Source organism: Macaca nemestrina, chromosome 17 (genome assembly GCF_043159975.1).
Source record: "Macaca nemestrina isolate mMacNem1 chromosome 17, mMacNem.hap1, whole genome shotgun sequence".
Lineage (NCBI taxonomy): Eukaryota > Metazoa > Chordata > Mammalia > Primates > Cercopithecidae > Macaca > Macaca nemestrina.
Genome location: NC_092141.1, coordinates 16,019,712 through 16,047,238, shown reverse-complemented (window position 1 = coordinate 16,047,238; position 27,527 = coordinate 16,019,712). Strand labels below are relative to the sequence as shown.

The 27,527-nt window shown below is 44.8% G+C and overlaps 2 protein-coding genes across 2 annotated transcripts in view; one reads left to right on the top strand and one right to left on the bottom strand.

Moving 5' to 3' along the window:
• Positions 1 to 26,899, bottom strand: part of LOC105473499 (zinc finger protein 624) — a 201,003-nt gene extending 174,104 nt beyond the window's left edge. Inside the window, exons 1-2 of the mRNA XM_071082386.1 lie at positions 26,692 to 26,899; positions 8,305 to 8,407 (exon numbers count right to left, since the gene is read on the bottom strand). Of these exons, the coding sequence (XP_070938487.1) occupies positions 8,305 to 8,365 (61 nt within the window). The 5' untranslated portion in view covers positions 8,366 to 8,407; positions 26,692 to 26,899. The remainder of the gene's footprint in view (positions 1 to 8,304; positions 8,408 to 26,691) is intronic.
• LOC105473498 (CMT1A duplicated region transcript 15) lies at positions 12,771 to 13,967 on the top strand. Its single transcript, XM_011727306.2, has 2 exons — positions 12,771 to 13,064; positions 13,206 to 13,967. The coding sequence occupies exons 1-2, from the start codon at positions 12,800 to 12,802 to the stop codon at positions 13,784 to 13,786; spliced, it is 846 nt and encodes a 281-aa protein (XP_011725608.2). The 5' UTR covers positions 12,771 to 12,799; the 3' UTR covers positions 13,787 to 13,967.
• Positions 26,900 to 27,527: the final 628 nt, after the last annotated feature.

The window sequence follows — 27,527 nt, the reverse complement described above, 5'->3', positions numbered from 1 at the left end:
CCCAGCACTTTGGGAGGCCGAGGCAGGCGAATCACTTGAGGTAAGGAATTCAAGACGAGCCTCGCTAACAAGGCCCTGTTGCTACTAAAAATATAAAAATTAGCTGGGTGTGGTGACCGGCAACTGTAATCCTGGCTACTTGGGAGGCTGAGGCAGGAGAATCGCTTGAACCTGGGAGGCGGAGGTTGCAGTGAGCCGAGACTGCGCCATTGCACTCCAGCCCTGGGTAACAAGAGCAAAACTCATCTCAAAAAATAATAATAATAATTAATTAAAAATAAAAATAAAATTAAAAGCTCCAGAGTATTGAAATTATGCATTGTCACTTGGTTTTGAAGAATAACTGTAACATGTTGAATCTGTATATAGCATACATTTTTTCGCTTGCATTACAGAGTTCCTGTTGATATAAGCAAAGCTTTGGCAGGGCGTGGTGGCTCATGCCTGTAATCCCAGCACTTTGGGAGGCCAAGGTGGGTAGATCACGACATCAGGAGATCGAGACCATCCTAGCTAACACGGTGAAACCCCGTCTCTACTAAAAATACAAAAAAAAAAAAAAAAAAAAATTAGCCGAGTGTGATGGCAGATGCCTGTAGTACCTGCTACTCGGGAGGCTGAGGCAGGAGAATGGCATGAACCCAGGAGGCAGAGCTTGCAGTGAGCCGAGATCGCACCACTGCAATCCAGCCTGGGCGATAGAGTGAGACTCTGTCTCAAAAAAAAGCTTTGAGGTTTAAAATAAGTGTCTTTGTGGATTATACCAATTATAGATACTTAAAACATGAATAAGCATAGAGGAAAAAGGGATAGACAGTGGGGTGGGGTGGAATTTGAGGTATTAGAGAAATTCTTTATGTAACAGTTTCCCCTGTCTAAATCATCTATTGTTTGAAATTAGTTTCTTTAACCTTTGTGATAGCACTCATGTTACATGGCTTATTTTTATCATTTTTCTTGAATTTTCTTTGATTCCCCTTCTCCTATTATCAAAATTGCTTACTGGCCTGGCATAGTGGCTCATGCCTATAATCCCAGCACTTTGAGAGGCCAAGGTGAGAGGATTGCTTGAGGCCAGGATTTTGAGACCAGCCTAAGCAACATACTGAGACCCCGTCTCTACAAAAAAGTTTTGAAAAATTAGCTGGGTGTGGTGGCACATGCCTGTAGTCCCACCTACTCAGGAGGCTGAGGCTGCAGTGAGCTATGATCATGCCACCACATTCCAGCTTGGGCAACAGAGCAAGACCCTGTCCCTCTGGGGGTGGGGAAAAAAAACTGCTCACCATTTTACCATTTCAACATTTGCTTCTTATAGGAACACTTAATAGGTTAACAAGATTACACAGAGACAGAATTCTCTTTCATCAGAGACAGAATTCAATGATTCAATGCTGTCAAATCCCTTATGTTGGAGGCAATTTTAGGAAAGAAAAAGAAAGAGTATTTCCCCCATGACATGGATCAGAGGCCCTATATTGCAAATGCAGGAAGCACTGTCTATGCTGAAAGAAGCTCCTTGTTATATTCACAATTTCCCAGTGAGAGACAAGGTAGAAACTGCTCTTGCCTGAGTGCATATGTCATCCTCAGTGCTACCTGTGAGACCACCAGGACCTTCCACGAAAAATGCTTCCACACTGACTCCATCACTTGGCCATCAGGCATAATGTAAGAAACTTAGCATTTTTCTAACACTTCAGGAAAGCTGAAATCAAAGCAGACATCAACTTCACAAACGATATATTAATCTGGGCTCAAATATGGAAATTATTAGTATTATTATTATTATTTTGAGTTGGAATCACGCTCTGTCACTCAGGCTGGAGTGCAATGGCATGATCTTGGCTCACTGCAACCTCTGCCTTTCTGGTTCAAGCAATTCTCCTGCTTCAGCCTCCGGAGTAGCTGGGATTACAGGCACCTGCCACCATGCCTGGCTAAATTTTTGTATTTTTAGTAGAGAGGGGGTTTCACCATGTTGGTCAGGCTGGTCTCGAACTCCTGGCCTTGAGATCTACCCACCTCAGCCTCCCAAAGTGCTGGGATTACAGGCATGAGTCACCATACCCAGCCAGAAATTATTTAATGATAAAACTAGATTTAAGTATGTGGGAAGAAGAGAAATAATTGTTCATTTTCTTTTAGCAAATGAATACATTTAAGGCTGTGGCTTGGGTCCTGCCTTGCCTGTGAGTTGAGCTGAGATGTGTGCAGTGCTCCCCGCTACTCTTGCAAACAGGACCTAAATATTCGGCAGACATTTTTTCCGGCTGCCGGTGATTTTCCATAAAAACATACTTTACTATTTAGGCATTACATTCCTAATGCCTTTATTATGTTTTCTTCTTCACAAAGAATTACACTGAAATATAAATAAGTTTTCACCTTCTTTCCAGGTGTGCATTTGGACAGTCCCAGCTATTCAGGAGGCTGAGGTGGGAGGATCTCTTGAGCCTGGGAGTTCAAGGCTGTAGTGAGCCATGATTGCATCACTGCATTCCAGCCTGGGCAACAGAGTGACCCCAGTCTCAAAAAAAAATAGTTAATTATTTTCTTTTTGATCATATATAAATTATACATTTTTAAATATTTAAATATCATTTAGAGTAAATCCCCCTGTGGCATGTTTATGATTCCTGCTTTGGTACTTGAGACTCAGCCAGGTCTGTTTTGTCCTAAACAACTGCTGGGACCTTTACTGTTTATTCAGCCATTTGTACATTGATTCTCCTGGTCATTTCTTTTACAGCTTTGTATAATAGCACAAACCTGGGAATGTTAGACAAGACACATGAATGGGCATTTAAAATATGTTGAGAAGTACAGTAACTATTAAAACTAGCACGGCTTTCAAACAGATGATGAATAATAAAATTGTGACTTCTTATTTTTCACACAGGAAATGCTGTGAATTTTAGGGCATTAAAAACCAATTGTTAACAGAGAGTGCAGCCTGATTGGAAGATTTTTAAATTGTTTAAAAGTGTCACAGTGTAGGAAGCCAGAAAGAATCGGAAACATAACTGAAAGAGACTGCTCCTTGCAACTTTTAGCCATGAGAGTAACAATACACATTTAGATAGAAAAGGCTATGAGATTCCAAAAAGTTCAGACAGTATTGAGTTTCAGAGAATAGCGGGATATAACCCAGTCCTTGGTGGTCAGCTGAACCATATTATGATTGTTTTTAACGTGGAAAGAAGAAGACTCTGCTCTCTTTTTAAAAACCTGCTGTTGAGCTGTGTACTCTCTGCCCCAGCCGATAGTCACAGCCTTGTCCTTACTGTGAGCAGAGTGAGGAATTGACCATCTCACCAGTGTGCAAGCTCTCAGACTTTTTCTTTACTGGAGTAGGTGCAGTCTGGGTGCAGTGATGGTTTCTCTCTGTGCCCAGAGGGCTACTCCCTCCCTCACTGCCAGGACAGATGTCGGTGTGTGTTCTCCCAGCCAGTAGGACAGATGCAGTCTGTAAACAAAATAAACACAGACACACACACACACACACACACACACCTTCCTCCCTCAGCAACCCCAACCCCTGATAGTAGAGATGAATCATGTTACTCAAAGTAGAAAGTTGCCATCAGTAAGTGAAACTGACAAAAGGGTATCTTAAAAGACAATTGCCTCAAATTTAACATCTGTAAAGAAATATGGCTGGGCGCGGTGGCTCATATCTGTAATCCCAGCACTTTGGGAAGCCGAGGTGGGTGGATCACCTGAGGTCAAGAGTTCGAGACCAGCCTGACCAACATGGAGAAACCCCGTCTCTACTAAAAATACAAAATTAGACAGGTGTGGTGGCGCATGCCTATAATCCTAGCTACTGGGGAGGCTGAGACAGGAAAATAGCCGGAACTCAGGAGGCAGAGCTTGTGATGAGTTGAGATCATGCCATTGCACTCAAGCCTGGGCAACAAGAGCAAGACTCCATCTCAAAAAAAAAAAAAAAATGCAGTTGATTATGGAGATTGATTAAGAAGTAAACTGCATGATATAAAGGAAAACATATTAATCTAAAGTAGACTAATAAATTTCATTGTACAAATTTTTTCTTTTTCTACAAGTTAATATATAAAGGACAATAGCATAGAATTAAAGGTGTTGTGTTTTTATTCAAGAATGATTTTTTTTTTTTGAGGCAGAGTCTCCCTCTGTTGCCCAGGCTGGAGTACAGTGGCATGATCTCGGCTCACTGCAACCTTCACTTCCTGGGTTCAAGGGATTCTCATCCCTCAGCCTCCTGAGTAGCTGGGATTATAGGTACTGAGCCACCACACCCGGCCAGGGATATTTACTTTTTTTTTTTTTTTTTTTTGAGACAGAGTCTCATTCTGTCCCCCAGGCTGGAGTGCAGTGGCACAATCTCAGCTCACTGCAAGTTCTGCCTCCTGGGTTCATGCCTTTCTCCTGCCTCAGCCTCCCTAGTAGCTGGGACCACAGGCGCCCACCACCACTCCTAGCTAATTTTTTAATTTTTTTAGTAGAGACGGGGTTTCATCGTGTTAGCCAGGATGGTCTTGATCTCCTGACCTTGTGATCTGCCTGCCTCGGCCTCCCTGAGTGCTGGGATTACAGGCGTGAGCCACCGTGCACAGCCAAGAATATTTTCAAAAGCATGTCTCTCAGGCTATAAAAATTGAAGTGGAAATTGAATAATCAAGTTTATAGCCTGAAGCAATTGGGTCTATTAAAATAATAATTATTCATTTTATTTCTAAGTAAAAGAGATAAATCAAAGGCTAATAAAACAGTTCATTTGGGATAACTTTCTTTTCAGATGGCTTTCATTATGATTCTGCTGTTACTTTCAGATCAGTTAATACGTAGAAGACGACTACAATTTTGTATTGAGATTTAGAGTATAAACTAAGTTCCATTTCATTAACTAATAGAGACCAGCAGGTTGGTTAAGAAAGGAACCATTAATTTTACAAAGAGAGTTGTTCTAAACTGTTAAAGTTTTCCAGTACTTAATTTTTACAATCCATTAGCTTTTTAAATAGCAAATAAAATTGTATATATGTTGTATAAAACCTGTTTAGAAATAAGCAGATTGTGGAATGATTACATTGTGCTCAGGAACATACACATACTTATTTTTTGTGGTGAGAACACTTCTTGATTTTCAAGAATACAATACATTAACTGCAGTCACCATGTTGTGCAATATATCTCTTAAACTTATTCCTCCTAAGTACAATTTTGAATGCTTTCACTATGTCCCCAAGCCCCTGCCTCCCAGCCCCAGGTAACCTCCATTCTACTCTCTGCTTCTGTGAGTTCAATTGTTTTACTTTCCACGTAAGTCAGATCACGTGGTAGTTGTCTTTTTGTGCCTGGCTGATTTTAAGGAAGGAGACCACTACTACTCCTGCTGCCCTCCTCCCCCCACTTTGCCTAGCTCACAAGACAGGAGGAAAGAGAGAAAGCAAAAAGTTAGAAAAAAACAAAAGTAAGATAAATAGCCAGACAACCTTGGCACCACCACCCAGCCCTAGGAGTTAAAAAAAAGTAATAATAATATCAACCCCTGACCTAAACTACTTGTGTTATCTGTAAATTCCAGACACTGTATGAAAAAAACCTTGTAAAACTTTTTGTTCCGTTAGCTGATGTATGTAGCCCCCAGTCACATTTCCCACACTTGCTCGATTTATCACGACCCTTTCACGTGGACCCCTTAAAGCTGTAAGGCTTTAAAAAGGCCAAGAATTTCTTTCTCGGGGAGCTCGACTCTTAAGACGTGAGTCTGCCGAGGCTCCCGGCCAAATAAAAACCTCTTCCTTCTTTATCTGGTGTCTGAGGAGTTTTGTCTGTATTCATCCTGCTACATTTCTTGGTTCCTTGACTGGGAAGCGAGGTGATTTACGCCCCTTAGGCAGCTTATGCCTGCCCTGTAGGCGGACTCTGGCCAGCTTGGGCGGATCCTGAGATGTACATCCTGAGATGAGGATCCTGAGAACGCTCCCGGGTAGGCATTTGCCACAGTGGAACGTCTCGTCAGGAACGTCTCGTCAGAGCAGTGCACAGCAGACCCCCATGGAGGATCAACACAGTGGCTGAACACTGGGACGGCACTGGCACTTTAAGTCCAGACATCTGAAACTTGGTAAGACTGGTCTTTAGAACTTGCCCACTCCATTTGACTGGAAGCATGGCCTGATCACCCATGGCGTGTCTGTACCGGCACTTTGGTTTTTGTTTTTGACTTGATTTGAATTAATTGCTTGATACTTTGGTTTTAGTTTTGATTTTGACTTGACTTGAATTGCTTGATAAACAGGCATGCCTTTATTGGCGCTTTGGTTTTGGTTCTGATTTTGACTTGGCTTAAACTGCTTGACGAACAGTTGTGCCTTTAACAACACTTTGGTTATAGCTTTGATTTTGATTTAGTGTGAATTAGACGAGTGAGTGATCTTGTGCCCTTTCCTTCTTGTAGTGTGAATGTTGTTTTGTCGCGAGAGAAAAATAGGTCAGACACAAAGTAAGGCCACTCCACTAGGAAATGTGTTAAAAACATTTCAAAAAGAAAAAAGGAAAGTCATCAAATCATCAAAACTTACTCTATTAAAATGCATGTTACAGAACCTTAAAAAAGGTTTTGCAGGAGATTATAGAGTTAAGTTAACCCCCTAGAGGTTAAGAACTCTGTGTAAATTAGAATTGCCCTCTTTTGGTGCTGGATGGCCCACTGAAGGAACTACAGACAGAGAACAATTGGCCATGTATTTAAGGTGGTGACAGGGGTCGGAGGACAGCCAGTGTACCTAGATCAAATTCCTTTATATTGACTCATGGTTAAATATAAGATAGACAAAACCAGCATAAATTTAGCCCTGTTTAAGAGCTTATTGCAAAAAAGCCAAAAGTAAAAGTAAGAGCAGTTTCGCCAGCAGACACAGAGTTAAAAAAAAAAAAAAAGGAGTCCCAGAAACAGCAAGAGAAGCCAGTTTTGCAGGAGTTGCCAGAGATAATAGAAATTCTTTCTCCATATGTCCCAGCCTACCCCGCTTTACTGAGGCCAAGAGCCCCCTCAGAAACGAGATTCAGGAGCTAACATGACCCAGGTCTCACCTCGAAGGGGAGGATCGGAGCCTAGAGAGGCCAAGGAAGGAAGTCAAGATAGTCAAGTGGGCCCTCTCAGATCTGTTCTTGCTTGAGCTATGTAAATGCCTCTCAGGCAGACGCAAGGACCTGTCTATTATAATGACCAGGCCCACATCCGGGGGGGCAGCAGACTTTCATCTATCAGCCCTTTCCAACCATTGATTTACTAAACTGGAAACACCCTGAACCCGGCACCTTGCTCCCGGCAGCTAGAGCCCTGTCGAGCATAACTGTGTAGAGGTGTGTGGGACTCAAGTTTACTCTAGCAGACCTGACCTCTGGGACCAGTCTTAGGCATCAGTAGACTAGGAGCTATACAGCTTCATCAACCCACAAGGAGAGAGAGGTGCGGAATATGCGGTGGTAACCCTGGACACTGTCTTGTTAAGCTGAGCTCATTGCTTTAATTCGGGCCTTAGTACTCAGTAAAGGTAAGAATGTAAACATTTACACTGACTCTCGGTATGCCTGTTTAACCCTCCAAGTGCATAAAAAAATTATATAAAGAAAAGAACAACAACAAAAAAAAGACTAAAAGTAAGTGTAAAAAAAAGAATCAGAAGAAAACAGGAGAGACAAAGAGCAGTGTGCGGGGGCGGGGCCCGTGCCCTTGCCCCGCCCCACCAGCTGGCTGTAAGAGCAGGATAACTCATAAGGAAAAAACAAAAAAGCAAATTAAAGACTTAAGAAAAAAAGCCAATCTGTTAGCAACAGCACTCGTAAAAACAAAAATTAGCAATGTGAGAGGACGTGGACGTGAATATAAATGTGAAAGAAGTCAAGTTAGGCAAGGATTCAAGAGCCGTACAAGGCTAGAGAGAGATTAATGTGTGAGATGCAAAAAGAAAGGACACTAAAAAGGTAAATATTTAAAAGGCAATAAAAGAAATGGCCAAGGCTGCAAGACAAAGAGGCCATCGGCCAAGGGCTGCCACACCTTGGAGGAACCAAATACTGACCTGATCAGGCTGACAGGAGCTGAAGAATGTATAGACTAAGGCAGACTAGGCACCTTATTTTAGGCTCCTAGGAGCCCATGGTCACATTAGAAGTTAAAAGCAGCAAGATTCTGCCGCATCTGGATTCCAACTACTCACTGAAGGCTAAGCCACTAAATAGTGTTACCAAGAGGGGGTGGGGGAGAAGAGCCCCTCCTCTACGAAACTTAAACAGGAAAAAGAGCCATACCTTGTGAAAACTTCCGTATAGACTTTACAGAACTGCTCCATGCTGGAGGCTGTCGATACATGTTAGTGCTTGTTTGCACATTTTCAGGGTAAGTTAGTTTTCCCTGTCAGGACAGAAAAAGTACAAGAAGTGACTAAAGTACTGTTAAAAGACATTATCCCCAGGTTTAGAGTACCTCTAACTTTAAAGTCAGACAATAGGCCAGCATTTGCAGCTGACATAGTGCAAGATTTAACAAGACTGTTAAAAATAAAATAAAAGTTACACACAGTATGGGCACAAAGTTCAAGAAAAAGGAGAACGCATGAACTAGACACTCGAGCAGCTACTGAAAAAAATATTGCCAGGAAATTCATTTAAGATAAAATCAGGTTTTTGGCTATGGTCCTCCTCCGAGTCAGGTGCACCCCCACCAAACAAACTAGGTATTTGCCCTATAAGATTGTGTTCAGTCTGCCACCCCCAAATCATAGGTCAAATTAAAGGGGACCTCCAGAAACCAAAGGAATTAACCTTAAAAAAGCAAATGCAGGCTTTAAAAATAGCCATACAAAGTGTTCATAATTAAGTAAATGAAAATACCTATAATCCTGACACCCCTTTAAATCTAGTGACTCTGTTTAAAGTAAAATTTAATTTTTCTAGGACCCATATAGGATGGGCCCTGTACTGTAACCTTGTCCACTCCCACTGCTGTTAAAGTTGCAGGTGTTGTGTCTTAGATCCACCACAGTCAGATAATACTGGCAGCTCAGGACAATGGACCAGCCAGCAGGATGCAGATCACCCAACCCAGCCGATCCTGAGATGAGACCAAGCTGCTGCTGAGAACGACAGCCCTGCTCTAGTCACACACCAGCAGCTGACTAGTCTACGCACGGCCGAAGCTTGAGGACTCATCAAGCAAGTAAATGTAGTTAAAAATCTTAAGACTAATAGTTTTCCTGTAATACTAACTGTTTTCCTATTGTTCTGTGTCTGTATTCAACCTTTTTCCCAGGTAAGGACCTCTTTTGTCCTTGCTGGATATGAATATACTGTACATTGTTTTGTTGTTGATACCCCCCATAACCATGCTAGAAGAAACACCTATATAAGGTGTCCCCACTGTACACATACTACTTAGGAAACCCAGACCCATCCAGCCCAGCAACAATTCCGAGTCTTTCAGTCATTCTTTAAACATATACACCAGAAGTTACCAGAACCTCCTCCTTTAGCAAAAAGAAAATAGAAAAAAACCTATTTGCTCAGCTGGCTGAAAACATTGCTGGCAGCCCGGATGTCTCTTTATGTTATGTTTATAAAAAGGCTAACATAAGAGACCAACAGCCTTGAGAAGCAAAAGAGTTAATGCCTCAAAATAACTTTACTTTAACTAAATCTTTCCCCAAACAGACGCCCCAAGTTCAAGCATCTGGCTCTTAAAAGTTTCTGTTATTAAAAAATACTGTGTTACTTGCTAAGAAAAAGCTTTTAAGACCCAGTAAAAAAACTAACTTGCTTAAGACATGACAAAGTTGGTACATGTGCCTGTACAGGTTTAACACAGGTTTGAACCTAAGTCTTCATTCAGAAAACAGTTTCCAACTACAAAAAAATGTAAAACCCTCCTTATAAGTGTATTACTAGTAACAGAAACGTGCTTGCTGCTCCCCTGTGTATTATACTTGCTCCTTCAAATGATGAAAGGTTTTGTAGCTACCATGGGTTCCTCAGAAGACTTCAGCACAAGCGTATTACATAAAACACTATTGCTCTGTCTCGCAAAGAGACTCACAAAGTAAAAATAAAAGTAAGAACTCCCAGGCCGGGCGCGGTGGCTCAAGCCTGTAATCCCAGCACTTTGGGAGGCCGAGACAGGCGGATCACGAGGTCAGGAGATCGAGACCATCCTGGCTAACCCGGTGAAACCCCGTCTCTACTAAAAAAAAAATACAAAAAACCCTAGCTGGGCGAGGTGGCGGGCGTCTGTAGTCCCAGCTACTGGGGAGGCTGAGGCAGGAGAATGGCATGAACCCGGGAGGCGGAGCTTGCAGTGAGCTGAGATCCGGCCACTGCACTCCAGTCTGGGCGACAAAGCGAGACTCCGTCTCAACAACAACAACAAAAAAATTAAAAAAAAAAAAAAAAAAGTAAGAACTCCCACTAATTAGTATAAATTCTCAAAAAGGGGGATAAGGAAGGAGATCACCACTACTCCTGCTGCCCTCCTCCCCCCACCTTGCCTAGTTCACAAGACAGGAGGAAAGAGAGAAAGCAAAAAGTTAGAAAAAAACAAGTAAGATAAATAGCCAGACAACCTTGGCACCACCACCCGGCCCTAGGAGCTAAAAAAAGTAATAATAATAACATCAACCCCTGACCTAAACTACTTGTGTTATCTGTAAATTCCAGACACTGTATGAAAAAAGCATCGTAAAGCTTTTTGTTCTTTTAGCTGACACATGTAGCCCCCAGTCACATTTCTCACGCTTGCTCGATTTATCACGACCCTTTCACGTGGACCCCTTAATGTTGTAAGCCTTTAAAAAGGCTAAGAATTTCTTTTTCGGGGAGCTCGGCTCTTAAGACGCGAGTCTGCCGACGCTCCCGGCTGAATAAAAAACCTCTTTCTTCTTTAATCCGGTGTCTGAGGAGTTTTGTCTGCAGCTTGTCCCACTACAATTTCACTTAACATAATGTGCCCCATTAAGCTCCTGTGAATCCCAGTTTCTAACCTGCAATTGCTCTAAGTGTTTTTGTTGCCTTTTCATGGTTTCTACTAAGAATTCCAGAGCTCAGCTGCAATGTTTTCACTGCCTTGGAAGTTATTCATTGTTTTTCTTTACATCTTATCCACAGACACACAAATAAATTGTCTGGTGCAAGTGCAGCGGCTATATGCCCTTCCTGTGAAGGCAGGCCGGTTTGACATCGATTAAGCAAATCAATCTCAGCATTCGTAACAGCCTTTATATTGTTTGATATCAAGCTCAGTAATTTAAAAAATATGCCTCTGTCTTTGTAAGACTACCTATGGGTTGGAGATGACTTATGTAGTATTCAACCCAGCAGATAATGTATATAAAAATTATTTCATATGATTTAATGATCTTGAATTGATTTAACTGTTTCTATGTCATATTTGGAAAAAGGAGGGCAATTATAAAATTTAATAATGGCATCTCCATAAAAAGCAATAATTCATATGCTACTTTAAAAATCTTTCTCCGGCAGTTAGGTGGGCAGAAAACCCAAAGTTAGTAACTTTGAACAGTTCCATCACTACTTTTTTTTAAAGTTAACTGAAGCAGCCTTGGGCAGGTCTTTCAGGAGGTTTCCAGAAGAAGGCATTATTATCAAGGAGATGACAGCTCCATGCCTGTTACTGCCCCTGAAGGCCTTCCAGTGGGACAAGATGTGGCGGTAGAGGACAGTGAAATCGATGATCCTGACCCTGCTTAGGTTTAGGGGAAAGTGTATGTTTGTGTCTTGGTTTTTAACCAAAAAGGTTTTGAAAATAAAATAAATAAATAATGAAAAAAGCTCACAGAATAAGGTTAAAAGGAAAGAAAATATTTTGTATAGCTACATAATTTGTGCGGTTTTTCGTTGATTTGTTTGAGACAGGGTCTCACTCTGTCACCCAGACTGGAGGGCAGTGGCACAATCAAGGCTCACTGTGGTCTCAATCTCTTGAGCTCCAGAGATCCTCCCACCTCACTCAGGAGGACGCCAGTCCTGCAGGCAGACATCAGGCCCCAGGTGGACCCTCCATTGGTGTACACCAGGCCCCAAGTTGACAACCAGGCCCCAGATGGACACCAAGGCCCTAGGTGGACAGCAGGCCCATGTTGAACACCAGACTCATGTGGACATCAGGCCGCAGGTAGACACCATGCCTTAGGTAGACATGTAGGCTCCAGGCGGACATTAGACCCAAGGTACACACCCAGTCCCCAGGAGAACATCAGGCTCAGGTGAAAACTCAGGTCTTGGGTGTACATCTGGCCTTAAGTGGACACCCAGGTCCCAGGTTGATACCCAAGTCCCAGGTGATCACCAGACCCCAGGTGGACACAAAGCCTTAGGTGAATAACAAGACCCACTAGGCCATCAGGCCCCAGCTGGATACAGTCCCCAGGTGAACACAAGGCCCCAAGAGGAACATAGGCCCAAGGCAGACATCAGGCCCTCTGTGGACATCAGGCCTGAGGAGGACATCCGGCCCCCGGTGAACATCAGGCACAGGTGTCCAAGCAGGCCCTGGGTGGACATAATGGTGTCTAGGTAAGGAGGTGTCCTGGGGGGAGGGTGAGCAGTCAGCAGCCCAGTGGAGTCCTGAGGAGGTCTTATGGAAGGAAGGGGCTGAGGGGACAGAACCTTAAAGAAGCGACCTCACTTCCTTAATGACAGACCTGAACAGAACTTAGAACTCTGGTAACCAGGCACCCATATCCTAGAGTCAGCACCGTAACCAGCTCACTTGGTGGGAGACGCTCGAGACAGCAAGATGTTCTCGTGTTGCTTCCCCACTTCGAGAGGCTGCTGCTTCAGGAATGGAGGGAGTGAGAGCCTTTTCCGACGATGCCGAAGAAGGCTCATCCCTCACCCCAGACGCCTGTGGCCCTTTGTAAGAAGGCGCACCCAGGTACCACAGGGCAGCCCGGGGCAGGCCCTAGCAGGGCAGGCCACACCAGAGATCCCATCGGGGCTGCATCTGCACATTGTCCCTGTCCAGGAAGAGATTCGGGAGCCCATGGAGGCACAGGCACATGGTGAGGTGGCCTGCAGTCTGGAAGACTTTGCGGGGGCAGTGTTTAGGGGCTGGAACTCCTTTAAATTCAGGGAGGTTGTTTCTGTGTTTGGAAATTCCAGTGGAAAGTGACTGACGCTGGGGACCCTTTCTCCTTTCTCAGCTCCTGCTCAATATGCAGAAATAGAAGCATTTCCAGCACCAGCTGTTGAGCCAGAACCAGCATGGGAAGAGCCCCCTCCAGAGACAGCGCTGGAGGTGAAGGGAGCTCCAGCCAAGCACCAGCCCAGAGAGGAGCTGCCTGAAATCACGGCACCTACTATAGCCACTGGCCTTAGCCTTGCAGCTGAAAGGGTGGCTGGAGAGACAGGTGGCAGGGAGGGGGTGACCAGCACAGCCCCAGCCAGCAGCTCCCATGCTGCCCCTAGTCCTGGGCATGGTGGCAAACATGGAGGCGGAGACCAGGGTTTTGAGCCTGGGTTCCTCTACCTCGCTGGAGAGAGGCTTGTCTCATTCACTAGAGCTGCAGTCCTGCTGCTGCAGGGCCTGTTTATTCTACTGCTGCTGGTGGGGTCTATCTGTGTGCAGGAGATGCTTGAGGGCATTAAAAGAAGGTTCAGAAGAGGAGTTCCAGCAGCTCCTCCTGCATCCAGAGGCGGCCTCCTCCTCCAGGCATGGATGTCTGTCTGCAGCTGGGCATCCAGGCTGTTTGCCCCTGACGTGCTGCCCAGGACAGGCTCTTAACAGGTGGGCAGAGGGTGAGGGGACCAGGAGGCAGCTCCAAAGGGTACAGCAAGCAAAGCTTTTAAAGACAGCACTTGTGCCCCAGGCTCTCTGTGCCACCACCTGCCCTAGCATTTATTAATAGTGTTAGAATTGCAAGTTGATGAAACAATATTTCAATAAAGTTTGATTTCCGGAACTTAACACCTTTTTGAACTCCCTAATGTTAGACGGTGTTTTTGAGGCAATCCTGAAAATCTCTGATAGTTGTGTCTTTTGTTGTGGTTGTTTGTGTGATTAAATTACTGTCAACTGTTACTGGAAACTTTTCAGGTATGGCTTTTAGAAGACTTTGACTTACTCTTGCCTGTTTTGACTCTCTGGTTTATTGTGGAAAGAGGGATGATGTAGGCTTATGTCTCTGGCAGATCAATCACCTTTTGTCACCAAGGATTTGGCATCAGAGTTTCCAAGAATTATGTGTGCAAGTTGACATGCTGGCACTTTAGCTAATCTGGGTGTCAAAACAGAATGCCATAGACTAGGTAGCATAGAAAATTGATTTCTCACAGTTCTGGAGATGGTAAAATCCAAGGTCAAATGGTCAGCAGATTCCGTGTCCGCAGAGGGCTGGCTTCCTTGTTCATAGACAGCCATCTTTTTACTGTGTCCTTACATGACAGAAGGGATGAGGGAGCTCTCTGCAGTCCCTTTGATAGGGGCACCAATTCCATTCACGAGGTCCCTGCCTTCATGAACTTATTCACCCGCCAAGGCCCCACCTCCAAATACCATCACATAGAATTAGAATTCAACACATGAATTTGAGGAGGATAGTAACATTTGCTTTACAGAATCAGGTCTCCCCGAGCCATATGCACTCACAAGAAATCTGTAATCTTCTATTAAGTATTTGCTGGTCCCCTCTGGGACTAGGGAATTTTTTTTTCTTTAAGAAAAATGATCTTTCATGTGACCCATGGTTTATTCATAGAAAAGCACTGTGAGTTCACACACTTGCTAAAAACAAGGGCAATTGTGATACAAAAATGAGAGTGATTTCTCTCTCTCTCCCCCTCCTCTCTCTCTCTCTCTGTCTCCCTCTCTCTCTCTCTCTCTCTCCTCTCTCTCTCTCTCTCTCTCTCTCTCCCTCCTCTCACTCTCTCTCTCTCTCTCTCTCTTTCTGTCTTTTTTAACCAACCCATTGGGCTGAGACGTTGTGGGGCGCTTGGCTGGGCAGTAGGACTTGAGTAGCCACAAAAGGCAAATACAAATTCTTGGTCAGTTTTGAGTAGAAAAGCTGACAATTTGTCAACAAAAGAAAAAGTAAAGCAGATGGAGAAGTTCTTAGTTCGCATTCTAGCTACACTACCTCTTCCCTATCAAACCCTACCCCGGACTCAGGAACTAAGACATAAAAGAGTAAACACCAAGGCACTGGTAACCAACTGACTCTTCTGAATGCCCTTGCTATCTCCTACAACAATTCCAGGCTGAGCATAGGGGTCAAGAAGGTGGCAGGAACACGATGATTCACTGTGGAGGTCAGCCAGAGCTAAGACAGGGCTGCTCACTAGGGCTAGAAATTAGGAAGGGAGAGGCTAAGTGCAGACCAGCCCTAGCCTCCAAGTCAGCAAGCAATGAGACTGTGACAAAAGCAGGCAGAGGAAGCTTGAGGTAGAAAGGTAGAGGAAGAAAGCAAGTACGGGGCGAGAAGAGAACTGGGCAGCGAAGGCAGCTGATCTGATGGCAGAGGGAGGCTGGTGTTTAGAAGCTCGTTTGGGGAGAGAATGAATAGAGGCGGCACAGAGATGGGGAACAAACATTTAGCTGGTGAGAGAGATTTAAGATGAATGGGAAGAGAAATCTCACAAAAAGGACAGATTCATGTAGATCCTCTAAGATGAACATGCAGTCATCCCTACATGTAGAAATATGCTCAGTTACACATATAAAAACACAGATGCATGGAGAGCAAGCGTACACACAGACACATATTTCTACACATGCACTCATGTGTGCCCAGATACACACACACTAAACATGCAAAACATGAGAGCATTTACACATAGATATGCATCCTCACATGTATGCAAATGTTACATCCTCACATAGAGACCCACAGTCCAGTGTGCACATATCCACACAGGTACGCAGCCATAGAACTGACATAGATGAGCATAAAGATGTAATGTGCACATACAGACAGGCATGCGCAGATATATCTATGCACACAGACACATGTATTGAGTCATACAGATACACACACTCTCTTAACACAAAGGTGACCAGTGTAGATGAATATTGTGAGCTCAGTGGCCTCGCAGACCTTCATCTTTTCCCTGCGCTTGTTTCAAAGGTGCTCAGCAGACTCCTGGCGAGGCTGTGTGAGGCAGGGGCAGGAGCTCCAGAGTCCTTACAGCTTTGTGAGGCAAAAGTCTAAGTCCAGTCCTGGCTTCTGCCACTCACCCACCACTGGGCTATTAATGCCCTGTCTGCAGGTGAGAGATTCTGCGTAGACTAGTCTTGGGATTTTTTCTAACTGGCCGTTTTTCTCCTTGGCACCCCCACTGTCCCACTGGGAAGGGCATACACTCTGGAAGGGAAACCTGAGAAATGGTTGTGAGTCTCCTCAGACAGTAAGCATATCCTCCACCCACAGCTACCTCAAGTGCCTATCAAATCAGAATCAGAATTATAAATATTTATGACTTTACAATAATTGGCAACACATATACTATAGTATTTACAGCACCATAAATGCATCTGTTTCTCTGGTTCAGCAATCTCTGAGATGGAACAGTGTTCTGTGTTTGCCAAGGGAGACAGCGCCAATGCCCAGGACGTAGGGGCAGAAGGTGGCATATCGTCGGGTTTCTGGTCGATCTGCAGGGCCCAGCTCCTCCATGAACAGTGGGCTGTAGTGAGAAGCTTGCCAAGGTATGCGTATCCACTAGAGCTGGGCTCTCCCCATCCTTAGCCCCGTGGTCCTTTGGCCTCAGCCACAGGTGCTCAGAGTCTTCTCAGGGTGGACAAATGTTTCAGTGTCCTCGGCCCGACCTAATAATTCCTGGGGACCCAGGCTGCCGGGCAGGTGAGCTACCTGCTTTCTCAGTCAAAGGGCTCTAGAACCAGCAACATCAGCTGGTTATAACCACTAAAAAAAATTTAAAGACATATTCTTTAAAAAAAAAAACTATATATAAATCGAAATATAATTCTAAAGAAAACGTCCAAATAACCCAAAGGAAACAGGAAAAAGAAAACAGAAGTAATAACCAGAGACACAAACAGAAAACAAAAAACTATTATTCCCTAACATATCAGTAAATATATTAAATGTAATGATCTAAATACACCAATTAAAAGATACATTGACAGAGCAGACTTTTTTAAATGATTCAACTATATAGTGTCTAGAAAAAAATTCACTGCAAATATAATGATTACAGGCAGGTTGAAAATAAAAAAATAAAAATCATACATCCTGCAAACATTAATCTACAGCGAACAGAGTAGTTATATTATCATATAAAGTATATTTCAGCATAAAGAAAATGACCAGAGACTGAGAGGAATATTACATAATGATAAAAGGGTCAATTCACTGAGACATAGTGAGCCTAAATGTTCATGCACCTTTAAACATCAGAGCTGCAAAATAATGTGAAGCTAAAACTAATAGAACTGAAAGGAAAAATAAATAAATCCACAAATATTGTTGGAGACTTCAACACCTCTCAATAACCAAACTAAAGCAGTCCTAGGAGGGAACTAAATGTAACTAAAACGCTCACATTAGAAAAGAGGAAAGGTCTCAAATCAATAATCTATGTTTCTACCTCTAGAACCTAGAAAAAGAAGTACAAAATATACCAAAAGCAAGAAAAAGAAGGAAATAATAAAGATAAAAGTAGAAATCAATGAAACCGAAACCAAATCAATGAGCTGGTTCTTGGAACAAATTGATAAAATTGACAAACTTCTGACAAGACTAACAAAGAAAAAAAAAAACATAATAGCACAAATTAATAACAGAAGTAAAACAGGGATATCATTACAGATTTTGCAGACATCAAAAGGATAATGAAGAATACTAATACAATTCTACAAATATTAATTTGACAACATACAGAAAATGGACCAATTTCACTGAAAAACACAGATAATTAAAATGATACTATAAATATTAAGGAAACTGAATATGTAATGTTATAACACACACAAAAAAGTCTCCAAGCCCAGACGGTTTTACTTAAGATTTCTACCAAGTGTTTAAAGAACTAACGCTAATTCCATATAATCTTTTCAAGAAAACAGAAGAAACACTTTCCAATTCATTTTATGAAGCTAGTATTACCCTGATACCAAAACCAGACAAACTATATACAAAACCCAAAAATTTGTTAAAAGGGAAAAAAGAAACTATGGACTAACATCCCTCACGAATATATAGTAGTTCACCCTCTCTCCCATCCATGGTTCTGCGGTTTTACTTTCCTGGGTTTGTTACTCACAGTCAGCCACAGCCTCAAAATATTAAATGGAAAATTCCTGAAATAATTCACAAGCTTTAAATTGCATGCCTTTCTGAGTAGTGTGATGAAATCTTGCATCATCCTGCTCCATCCCTGGTGGGAGGCAGATCCTCCCCTTTGTCCAGTGCATTCATGCTGTATACTCCACCTGCCCCTTAGTCACTTAGTAGCCGTCAGTTATCAGATCGACTGTGGTGGTACTGCAGTACTTGTGTTCATATAACACTTGTTTTACTTAATAATGGCCCCAAAGCACAACAGTAGTGATATGGTTTGGCTGTGTCCCCAACCAAATCTCATCTTGAATTGTAACTCCCACAATTCCCACATGTCGTGGGAGGAACCTGGTGGGAGATGATTGAAGTATGGGGGTGCATCTTTTCAGCACTGTTCTTGTGACAGTGAATGAGTCTCACAAGATCTGATGGTTTTCAAAATGGGAGTTTCCCTGTACAATCTCTTTGCCAGCTGCTACCCATGTAAGATGTGACTTGCTCCTTCTTGCCTTCCACCATGATTGTGAGATCTCCCCAGTCACGTGAAACTCTAAGTCCAATAAACCTCTTTCTTTGGTAAATTTCCCAGTCTCGGGTATGTCTTTATCCGCAGTGTGAAAATGGACTAATACAAGTAGTGATGACAGCAATTTGGATATGCCAAAGAGAAGCCATAAAGTGCTGCCTTTAAGTGAAAGGGTAAAAGCTTTCAATTTAAGAAAAAAAAAATCATATGCTAAGCTTGCTAAGATTTACAGTAAGAAAAAAATCTATCTGTGAAATTGTGAAGAAGGAAAAAGAAATTCATGCTAGTTTTGCTGTTACACCTCTAACTACAAATGTTACAGCCATAGTCCATGACAAAGTGCCTACTTAAGATATAAACAGTTGGCTGGGCATGGTGGCTTACGCCTGTAATCCCAGCACTTTGGGAGGCTGGGGCGGATGGATCGTCTGAGGTCAGGAGTTCGAGACCAGCCTAGTCAACAAGGTGAAACCCCACCTCTAAGAAAAATACAAAAAATTAGCCAGGCACGGTGGTGGGTGCTTGTAATTCCAGCTACTTGGGAGGCTGAGGCAGGAGGATTGCTTGAACCCAGAAGGCGGAGGTTGCAATAAGCCAAGATCGCACCACTGCACTCCAGCCTGGATGACAGAGACTCCAAATATATATATATAAAGTATTTATGGCTGGGTGTGGTGGTTCACACCTGTAATCCCAGCACTTTGGGAGACTGAAGCAGGAGGAGGTCTTGAAGCCAGGAGTTTGAGACCAGCCTGGGCATTACAGCAAGACCCTGTTTCTACCAAAAAAAAATAAATAAATATATTAAGCTAGGTGTGGTGGCAAGTGCTGGCATAGGCCCAGCTACTTGGGAGGCTGAGGCAGGAAGATCACTTGAGCCCAGGAATTCAAGACTGCAGTGAGGTATGCTTGCACCACTACACTCCAGCCTGGGCAACAGAGCAAGATCCTGCATCAAACAAACACAAAAAAAGATGGAAAAAGTATATTGGGTTTGATACCAGGGGGTTCCTAGGTTGTTTCCAATCAGAAATGTGTTCCTACTGAGAGCAATCAGGTTCAGTACTATCCGTGGTTTGAGGAATCCACTGGGGTGTTGGAATCCATCTCCTGCAGATAAAAGGGGACTGCTATACAAGCAAAAATCAACAAAATATTAGCAAATAGAATTCAGCAATATATTTATAGAATTATACACAATGACCAAGAGGGTTTATTCCAGGGATGCTGGTTTAATATTAAAAAATCAACCAATGTAATCCACCAAATTAATACTCTACAGAAGAAAAGCCACATTGATGCAGAAATTGATGGAGAAAAAGCATCTGACAAAACCCAACATCCATTCATAATTATTTTAAAAGTCTCTCAGAAAAGTAGGAATACAGGGGAACTTCCTCAACTTCCTAAGAGTGTCTCTAAAAAAAAAACCTCCAGCTAGCCTCATACATAATGGGGAAAGGCTGATTGCTTTCCCTCTAAGATCAGGAACTAGGCAATGATGCTCATCTCAGAATTCTTATTCAACATAGTGCGGGAATTTCTAGCCAGTGCAATAAGGCAGGAAAAGGAAATAAAAGGCATACAGATCAACATGGAAGAAATAAAATCTTTACAGATGACATAGTTGTCTGTGTAGAAAATCCCAGAATCTATAAAAAAACTCCTAGAACTAGTGAGTTCAACAAAGTCACAGGATACAAGATCAGCATACAAAAATCAACTGTATCTCTATATGCTAGCAATGGACAGGTGGACACTGAAATTAAAATACAATACCACTTACAATTGCTTAAAAAAAAAAGGAAATACTAACATCCTAATATGGGTGACAGGTTGACAGTTGCAGGAAACCACCATGGCACATGCATACCTATGTAACAAACCTGTGCATTCTGCACATGTATCTCAGAACTTAAAGTATAATAATAATAAAAGAAAAAGAAAAAGAAAAAAGAAGGCTGGGCACAGTGGCTCATGTCCGTAATCCCAGCACTTTGGGAGGCCCATGTGGGCGGATCATCGGAGGTCAAGAGTTCAAGACCAGCCTGGCCAACATGATGAAACCCCATCTCTACTAAAAATACAAAAGTTAGCCGGGCGTGGTGGTGCACGCCTGTAATCCCAGCTACTCGGGAGGCTGAGGCAGGAGAATCACTTGAACTTGGGAGTCAGAGGTTGCAGTGATCTGTGATCGTGCCATTGTACTCTAGCCTGGGCAACAGAGGGAGACTTCATCTTAAAAAAAAAATAAAAATTTAGGTATATATACAACACAACACGTACAGGAACTGCTGAACACTACACAACACTGATAAGAGAAATTAAAGAAGATCTAAATAAATGAAGAGACATAATATATTCACGAACTGGAAGATTCTAAGATGTCAATTCTCACCCAATTGATAATCAATTTAACACAATCCTATCAAAATCCCAGCAAGATTGTTTGTAGACATGGACAAGATTATTCTAAAATTTACATGGAAAGGCAAATGAACTAGGATATTTTTAAATAAAAAAAAAAGGTATAATCCATTTACCCAATTACAAGACATATTACACATCCACAGTAATGAAGACTCTGTGGTATTAGTGGAAAGTCAGACACATGGATCAATGGAACAGGAGCTAGCAATAAACCAACACAAATATGCCCAATTTTGACAAAGGTGAACAAGGAATTCAATGTAGGAAAGACGGCCTTTCAACAAATGGTGCTAGAGTGACCCTCGTCCATAGGCAAAAAACTAAAACCAAAAACGCCTCAAGCTGATACAAAAAGTAATGTTAGACAAAAAATAACAGAAAATGGAACAAACTTAAATTGATAAATTGGACTTCATTAAAATTAAAAACTTTTGCTCTGCACGAAGTCCTGCTAAGGAAGATGAAAAGATAAGCCACAAAGAAGGATAATGTATTTTGCAAACGACGTATCTGACAAAGGACTAGTATCTAGACTATATACTAGTATCTACACTATATAAAGACCCTTAAAACTCAATAGGAAAAACACTAAACAGTCTAATTAGAATATGAGCAAAAGACATGAGAAGACTTTCCACAGCAGATAAATAGTATGAAAAGGTGTTCAACACCATGAGCGATAGGGGAAATGCAAATTAAAACTGCACAAGATGTTACTATACTCCTATCGGAATGGTTAAAAAAACAAATGGTGACAACACCAAATGCTGGCAAGGTCACAAAGTAAGTATATCTATCACTCATACACTGCTGGTGTGAATCAGTTCGGCAGTTTTTAAAAAACTAAACGTGCAACTACCATACAACCTAGGAACTGCCCTCCTGGATATTTACTCCAGAGAATGAAAACATACACTCACACACAAACTACACGTGAATGGTGACAGCAGCTTTGTTCATAACAGCCCAAAACTGGAAATAACCTAGGTGTCCCCTCTTGTCATGGAATGAGAGTCAGCAATAAAAAGGAGCAAACTGCTGATCCAAGCAACAACCTGGATGAATCATCAGAGAATTCTGGGTGAAAAGAGCCAATCTCAAAGGTTCCAGGTTATAGGATTCTCTTCACATAACATTCTTCAAATGTCAGATTTATGGAAATGGAGAAGGATTCCTGAGTGGCTGGGGATGGGGTGATGTGGGAGGGAGGAGGTGATGGAGACACTGGGTACTTTCTGCATTGTAGCCAGTATCTTATCCCAGATGTGGTGCCGTACCACAATGTTGCAGGATTTCACCATCAAAGGACCTGGGCAAAGGAGTACATGGGATCTCTGTTATTCCTTACAGCTACAGAGGAAACACAATTATCTCAACATAAAAAGTTTAACGAAAAAGGAAAAACAAAACTCAGCCACCGTGGCCTCTGCAGTCAGTCCTCAGGGGTCTATGGTGGATGGCCACGGGCCTCCTCCAGTGACGCCCGCCTGCCATGGCCCGGAGCTGCACCGCGTATGCTCTGCTGGCCTCTCCAGCTGCTTCCCTGGAGGCCATGCACATCCCCACTCTCAGGGGTTCTTCTGTCCCTTCCCCTCACAACCCTCCCTGGAAAGATCTGGGATGCATGTCAGGAAAAACCCAACTGTCTCAACTCTGGCCAAGAGGGCGGCCAGGGACAAGGGAGGGAGAAACATCTCAGCCTGCTCTACCCGGTGTTGTCAAGCTGCCAACAGTGACGCTTCCCAGACGTGCACAGGTCTCTGGACACAGCCTCCCTATCACAACCAGCCCACACAACATGCTTGGCTCTCACTCCATGTGGCCTGTCTGTGGCTCCAAGAGAAGGAGGGAACAGTTGGTGACAGGATCTCTAACAGTGGTTAACCCAGGTTTCCTGTCCCCTTGGACTCACCTGCCCTTAGACCGCAGTGGGTGGGGAGAAAGGTAGTCAGACATGTTGTGCAATTCGGCACTGAAGAGGGCAGGCCTCAAACAGTCGATGCAGACAGGTGGGTCTCACCCTTCTCACCCCATCACGTCCTGCCATCCAGAAGGCCTGGATGGTCCCACGCCCCCCTCACCTCCCATACACAAACATCTTCTACTTCATGGAATAAGGAGACTCACTGTCCCATACACATTCCCCTCAAAATCCCACACCTCCTTCAAGAACACTAACCAGCCCCAAGGCCAAATGTATTCCTTCTCTCTCACAACACCACATCTCCTCGCTGGGGACAAGAATCCTGCCTCATCTAATGAAGCACCCAGTACAAAGTTGGGCTCCAATGACTAAATAAATAAACACCTGAATAAGTCTATGGGTATACTTATTAGTCACCTCCAACCAGCTGAAAAGGTAACTTCTCCCTAACAGCTCTGAGTGCTGCAGGAAGGCCCTCCCAGCCAACACCTGGGTGAGCCAGGATGCCCCTCTCTGCATCCCACACCTGGAGCTCCCAGGTCACCAGGGCAACGCTGGTCAGCACCCAGCAGTGAGGGACGATCAGCACTCTGAGGAGCAAGTAGACACAAGCCAGGGCCTCCCCCACCCCCACATGGCTGAATCCAACTTGTACTTCTCCTTTCTCTTGAGTCCAAGTCTCCAGTTGTGCCACTGTGTGCACTATGCCACCAAGGACAAGAGGCATGGACAAAGCTGGCACTCAGATAGGAGCACACGGCCACACACAAGAGCTACGGCGCTTCCACGCCATAATACTGTCCCTGCAAGAGGTTTCTGTGCCTCTTTAGGGAATAAACAAACAAACAAAACCCACAGCGGAGAAAATAAAGCTCAAACCAGAAGGCTCAGAGAAATGTCTACTCCTGGAAGATGACATCTCAAGAGCAAAAGCCGGCCAAAGTCGCTCACCACCTCCCTGGACCCAGTATCCTCGCCTCTTAAAGAGCGGGTGGCCTCAATAGGGGCTGATGTATCTTCCAGCTTTGACGGTCTAAAATAAGCTCAAAGCTGAGAGGGGCAGCAGGAAGCAGGGGCTTAGTGGAGACTGATGGGAACAGATTGCTTGAGGTTTTCTAACGGAGCCATAAGGATGAGAGTGAGAGGCTGGGGGAGAGCAGGATGCAGAGAGCAACAGAGATAGCTGTTGGCAACAGCCCTGTCTCCTTTCTTTTCAAGTGCAGTTTCTTCCTGAAAGACCCCAGGAGGCAGAAGACTGGGCTAATCTCTCCCAGCACAAATAACCCATAGTTACGGTAGTTTCATTATTTCAGAAACTACCATTCCAGTTGTGCCCTGAAAGTCTCAGGCCTGTTTCAAAACCCACAATTCAACTTTGAATACAGTGAGAGTACAGTATTTTAAGTTTGCTTCCCTCCGTGAATCCAATTAATAATCAACAGATTAAAAAAAATCTTAAAGATTGGACTCAAACATGCAGATTCCATCCTAGTTTATCTAAGCTTAAGAATCCGCAAGCAGCCCCTATGAGGTGTAAAGTTACCAATTTTGGCAATTGCTTGGAATAACGAGGAAACCTACAAACGTCTGTCAGAACTCTTGCCAACTTAGTAAAACAAAGTGGGCAGGTTTTTTGGTTTGTTACATTGTAAGAGAAAACAGTTCAGGCCTGTAATCCCAGCACTTTGGGAGGCCGAGACGGGTGGATCACGAGATCAGGAGATCAAGACCATCCTGGCTAACACGGTGAAACCCCGTCTCTACTAAAAAATACAAAAAATTAGCCGGGCGAGGTGGTGGTCGCCTGTAGTCCCAGCTACTCGGGAGGCTGAGGCAGGAGAATGGCGTAAACCCGGGAGGCGGAGCTTGCAGTGAGCTGAGATCCGGCCACAGCACTCCAGCCTGGGCGACAGAGCGAGACTCCGTCTCAAAAAAAAAAAAAAAAAGAAAACAGTTTAATAAAATATCATTCTTGCTTTTCACAAATGCTCAGTGAAGGACGCAAGCCAGGGACTGGTATTCCCAATCTACAGATAAGGAAATTAAAATATAGAGATAAAGGGATTTGTTCAAGGTCACACAGGTGAAAGTGACAGCCCAAGACTTGAAGCAAAGTCTCCCAACTCCTCCTCATCACATAAACTGTTTCGCGGAAAAAAACATCCAGATGGGAAGAGGGAATCAAGTTCTCCTTTATACTCCAGAACACCTTTCGAGGTAACTGAGTTCTAGTCATCCCAGGCTGACTGTCCCTAAAGCCCTTGGTATCTTAACCATCCATGACTTTGCAGCCTTGAGTGTTTGGTTAAGCTTTTGGGGTTTAGATGAAAAGAATCTTTTCCTGGCAGCTGGAAACCTGACCTCAGAGAAAGGCCCGGTGCCCCAGGCCATAACCCATGCCCCACCACCCTACTCCAGTCGGCCACGTAAACTAGTCAAACCCTGGGTGCACTGAAGTGGCATTAAAAACAACCAGGCCCGTTCACTCGTTTTCAGTCTAAGGGGTTCCTCTGCGACAGCAGTGGCTACAACTAGGTCACACTGGACTGGAATGTGAAGGGACTTCCCCTGGCTTCATTCAGGAGGCTGAGAGAAAGCTCTGAAGAGGATGGAGATGATGGCTGTGGGGAGGGTACCCAGGCACATCCCAAGGAGATGCACACAAGGCTCGGAATCCTGGAACACTAGGAGTTCAAAGAGCAATCACTGCAGGGGTTCCCAAGGGCCATGGGGACTGCAACCAAGCCTCCTGGGGCCTTTCATCAACACAAATTCCCCATCTCCCAAATCACTCCAGGGCGGGGGCCCCAGAACTCTGTGTTTAATGGCTATGACTCTAATGCACGTTTGGGAGCCGCCAACTAGTTCAAAGCCCTGTTTGACAGATAGATAAGGCTGGGAGACAGAAACCAACTTTCCCGAGGACCCACAGGTCTCCTCACCCCTCGGCCAGTGACCAGGGAACTGGTCCCAGCTCCCCACTTAACTAGGGCCTGCCAGCCTAAGTTCAAGAACAAGACCCTTCTCGCCAGACCAGGACACCCTTCACCTCTCTCCAGTCCTTGAGAGTGACGATGATTCAGAATCGGGGCAGGCTGCGTCCCACTAGACGGAAGCCCACAGTCCTTCCCAACAATCCGACCCCTGGGCCACTCTGGCTGGACAAGTCCAAGTCCAGTCCCAAGCCAGACTGTGAGGGGGGCCCCGTCAAGCGGCATGCAATCCCCAAGCGCTTTGTTCCTACTAAGCGAAACCAGGCACTTTGGAGTCCCCCCAAAAGCGTGATCACACAACTGAGCAATAGGAACACGAAAGGATGTTATTTTTGGGCATACTTGAGGATTCTCCCTTTGTTCGGGCTCTGTCAAGGCACTTCCCGTCCCCATCCCCGTCCCCATGCCCCAGGACTCGCGCAATTCCCTGCTCCATTTTTATTTTTCCTGCAGTCCTTGGCGGTGGCCCCGGCCCGCGGCTCCCGGGACAGAGGTGTCTGGGCCAACCCCGGCGCTCACCTGCCTCAGGTCCTCGTCGTTGAGCAGATGTGACTAGTGGGGCTTGAAGCAGTTCTGATACTCGCTCCTATTGAAGATGGTGGTCTGGAATTTCCTGCACGGGTTCTCCTTGGCCGCCGACATGGACCTCCCGGCTGCTGCAGCGCCACAGGAGGGCCGGCGGGGCTCTCCTGGTGAGCTCATGGCTCAACGCGGCAGCCGCAGGCCCGGCCTGGCCTCCTTCCCGGCCGGCGCGTGTCGCGCCGAGGATCCTGCGTCGCCAGGGTCTCACAGCAAGCGCGACGCCCAGCGCCCGCCCGCACCGCCGCGCCCGGCTGCCGCGGGTCGATGGACTCGGCCTTAGGCCGCCGCCTCCCGCTGCGGCCCGCTTCATCTGCGCAGCCGCCGAAGCCCCTTGGTGCCTAGTGGCCCCGGCAAATGAGAACGGTGCGCCTCATGCATTCCCGCCGAGCTCTGGGAGGTGCCGGGGCACGAGGGACGAGGCCGCGTCCCCGACGCGATCGGCAGCCCCGTCGGCCAATGGCGGCGACGCACTACTGCTACCAGAATAACACCTGGGCCAATGGTAGCCAGGGGCGGGACCGAGGGCCGTCGGGAGCAAAGTAGGTTGTAAGGTCCGGGAAGGTGGGGGCGCCGGCATGGGGCATTCGGGTTTCGTGTGCTGGCGCCGAGGCGGGCCGGGCTGATGACTGCAGGGCCCTGGCGGGGAAACCAGAGACGACCTCAGGCTGGCTCTTGGCATGCCCCTGGCTCCCAGGCTCGCCTTCCCGCACCCACGCTGCACACCGACGGAGGCATCTTTACCAAGCCAAGCACCGGGAGGATTAGTTTAGCAC

Coding starts and splice junctions, on each gene's coding strand:
- LOC105473498 (XM_011727306.2), top strand. CDS start 12,800: ATGTTCTCGTGTTGCTTCCCCACTTCGAGAGGCTGCTGCTTCAGGAAT. Junction 13,065..13,205: donor CATGGAGGCACAGGCACATG/GTGAGGTGGCCT, acceptor CTCCTTTCTCAG/CTCCTGCTCAATATGCAGAA.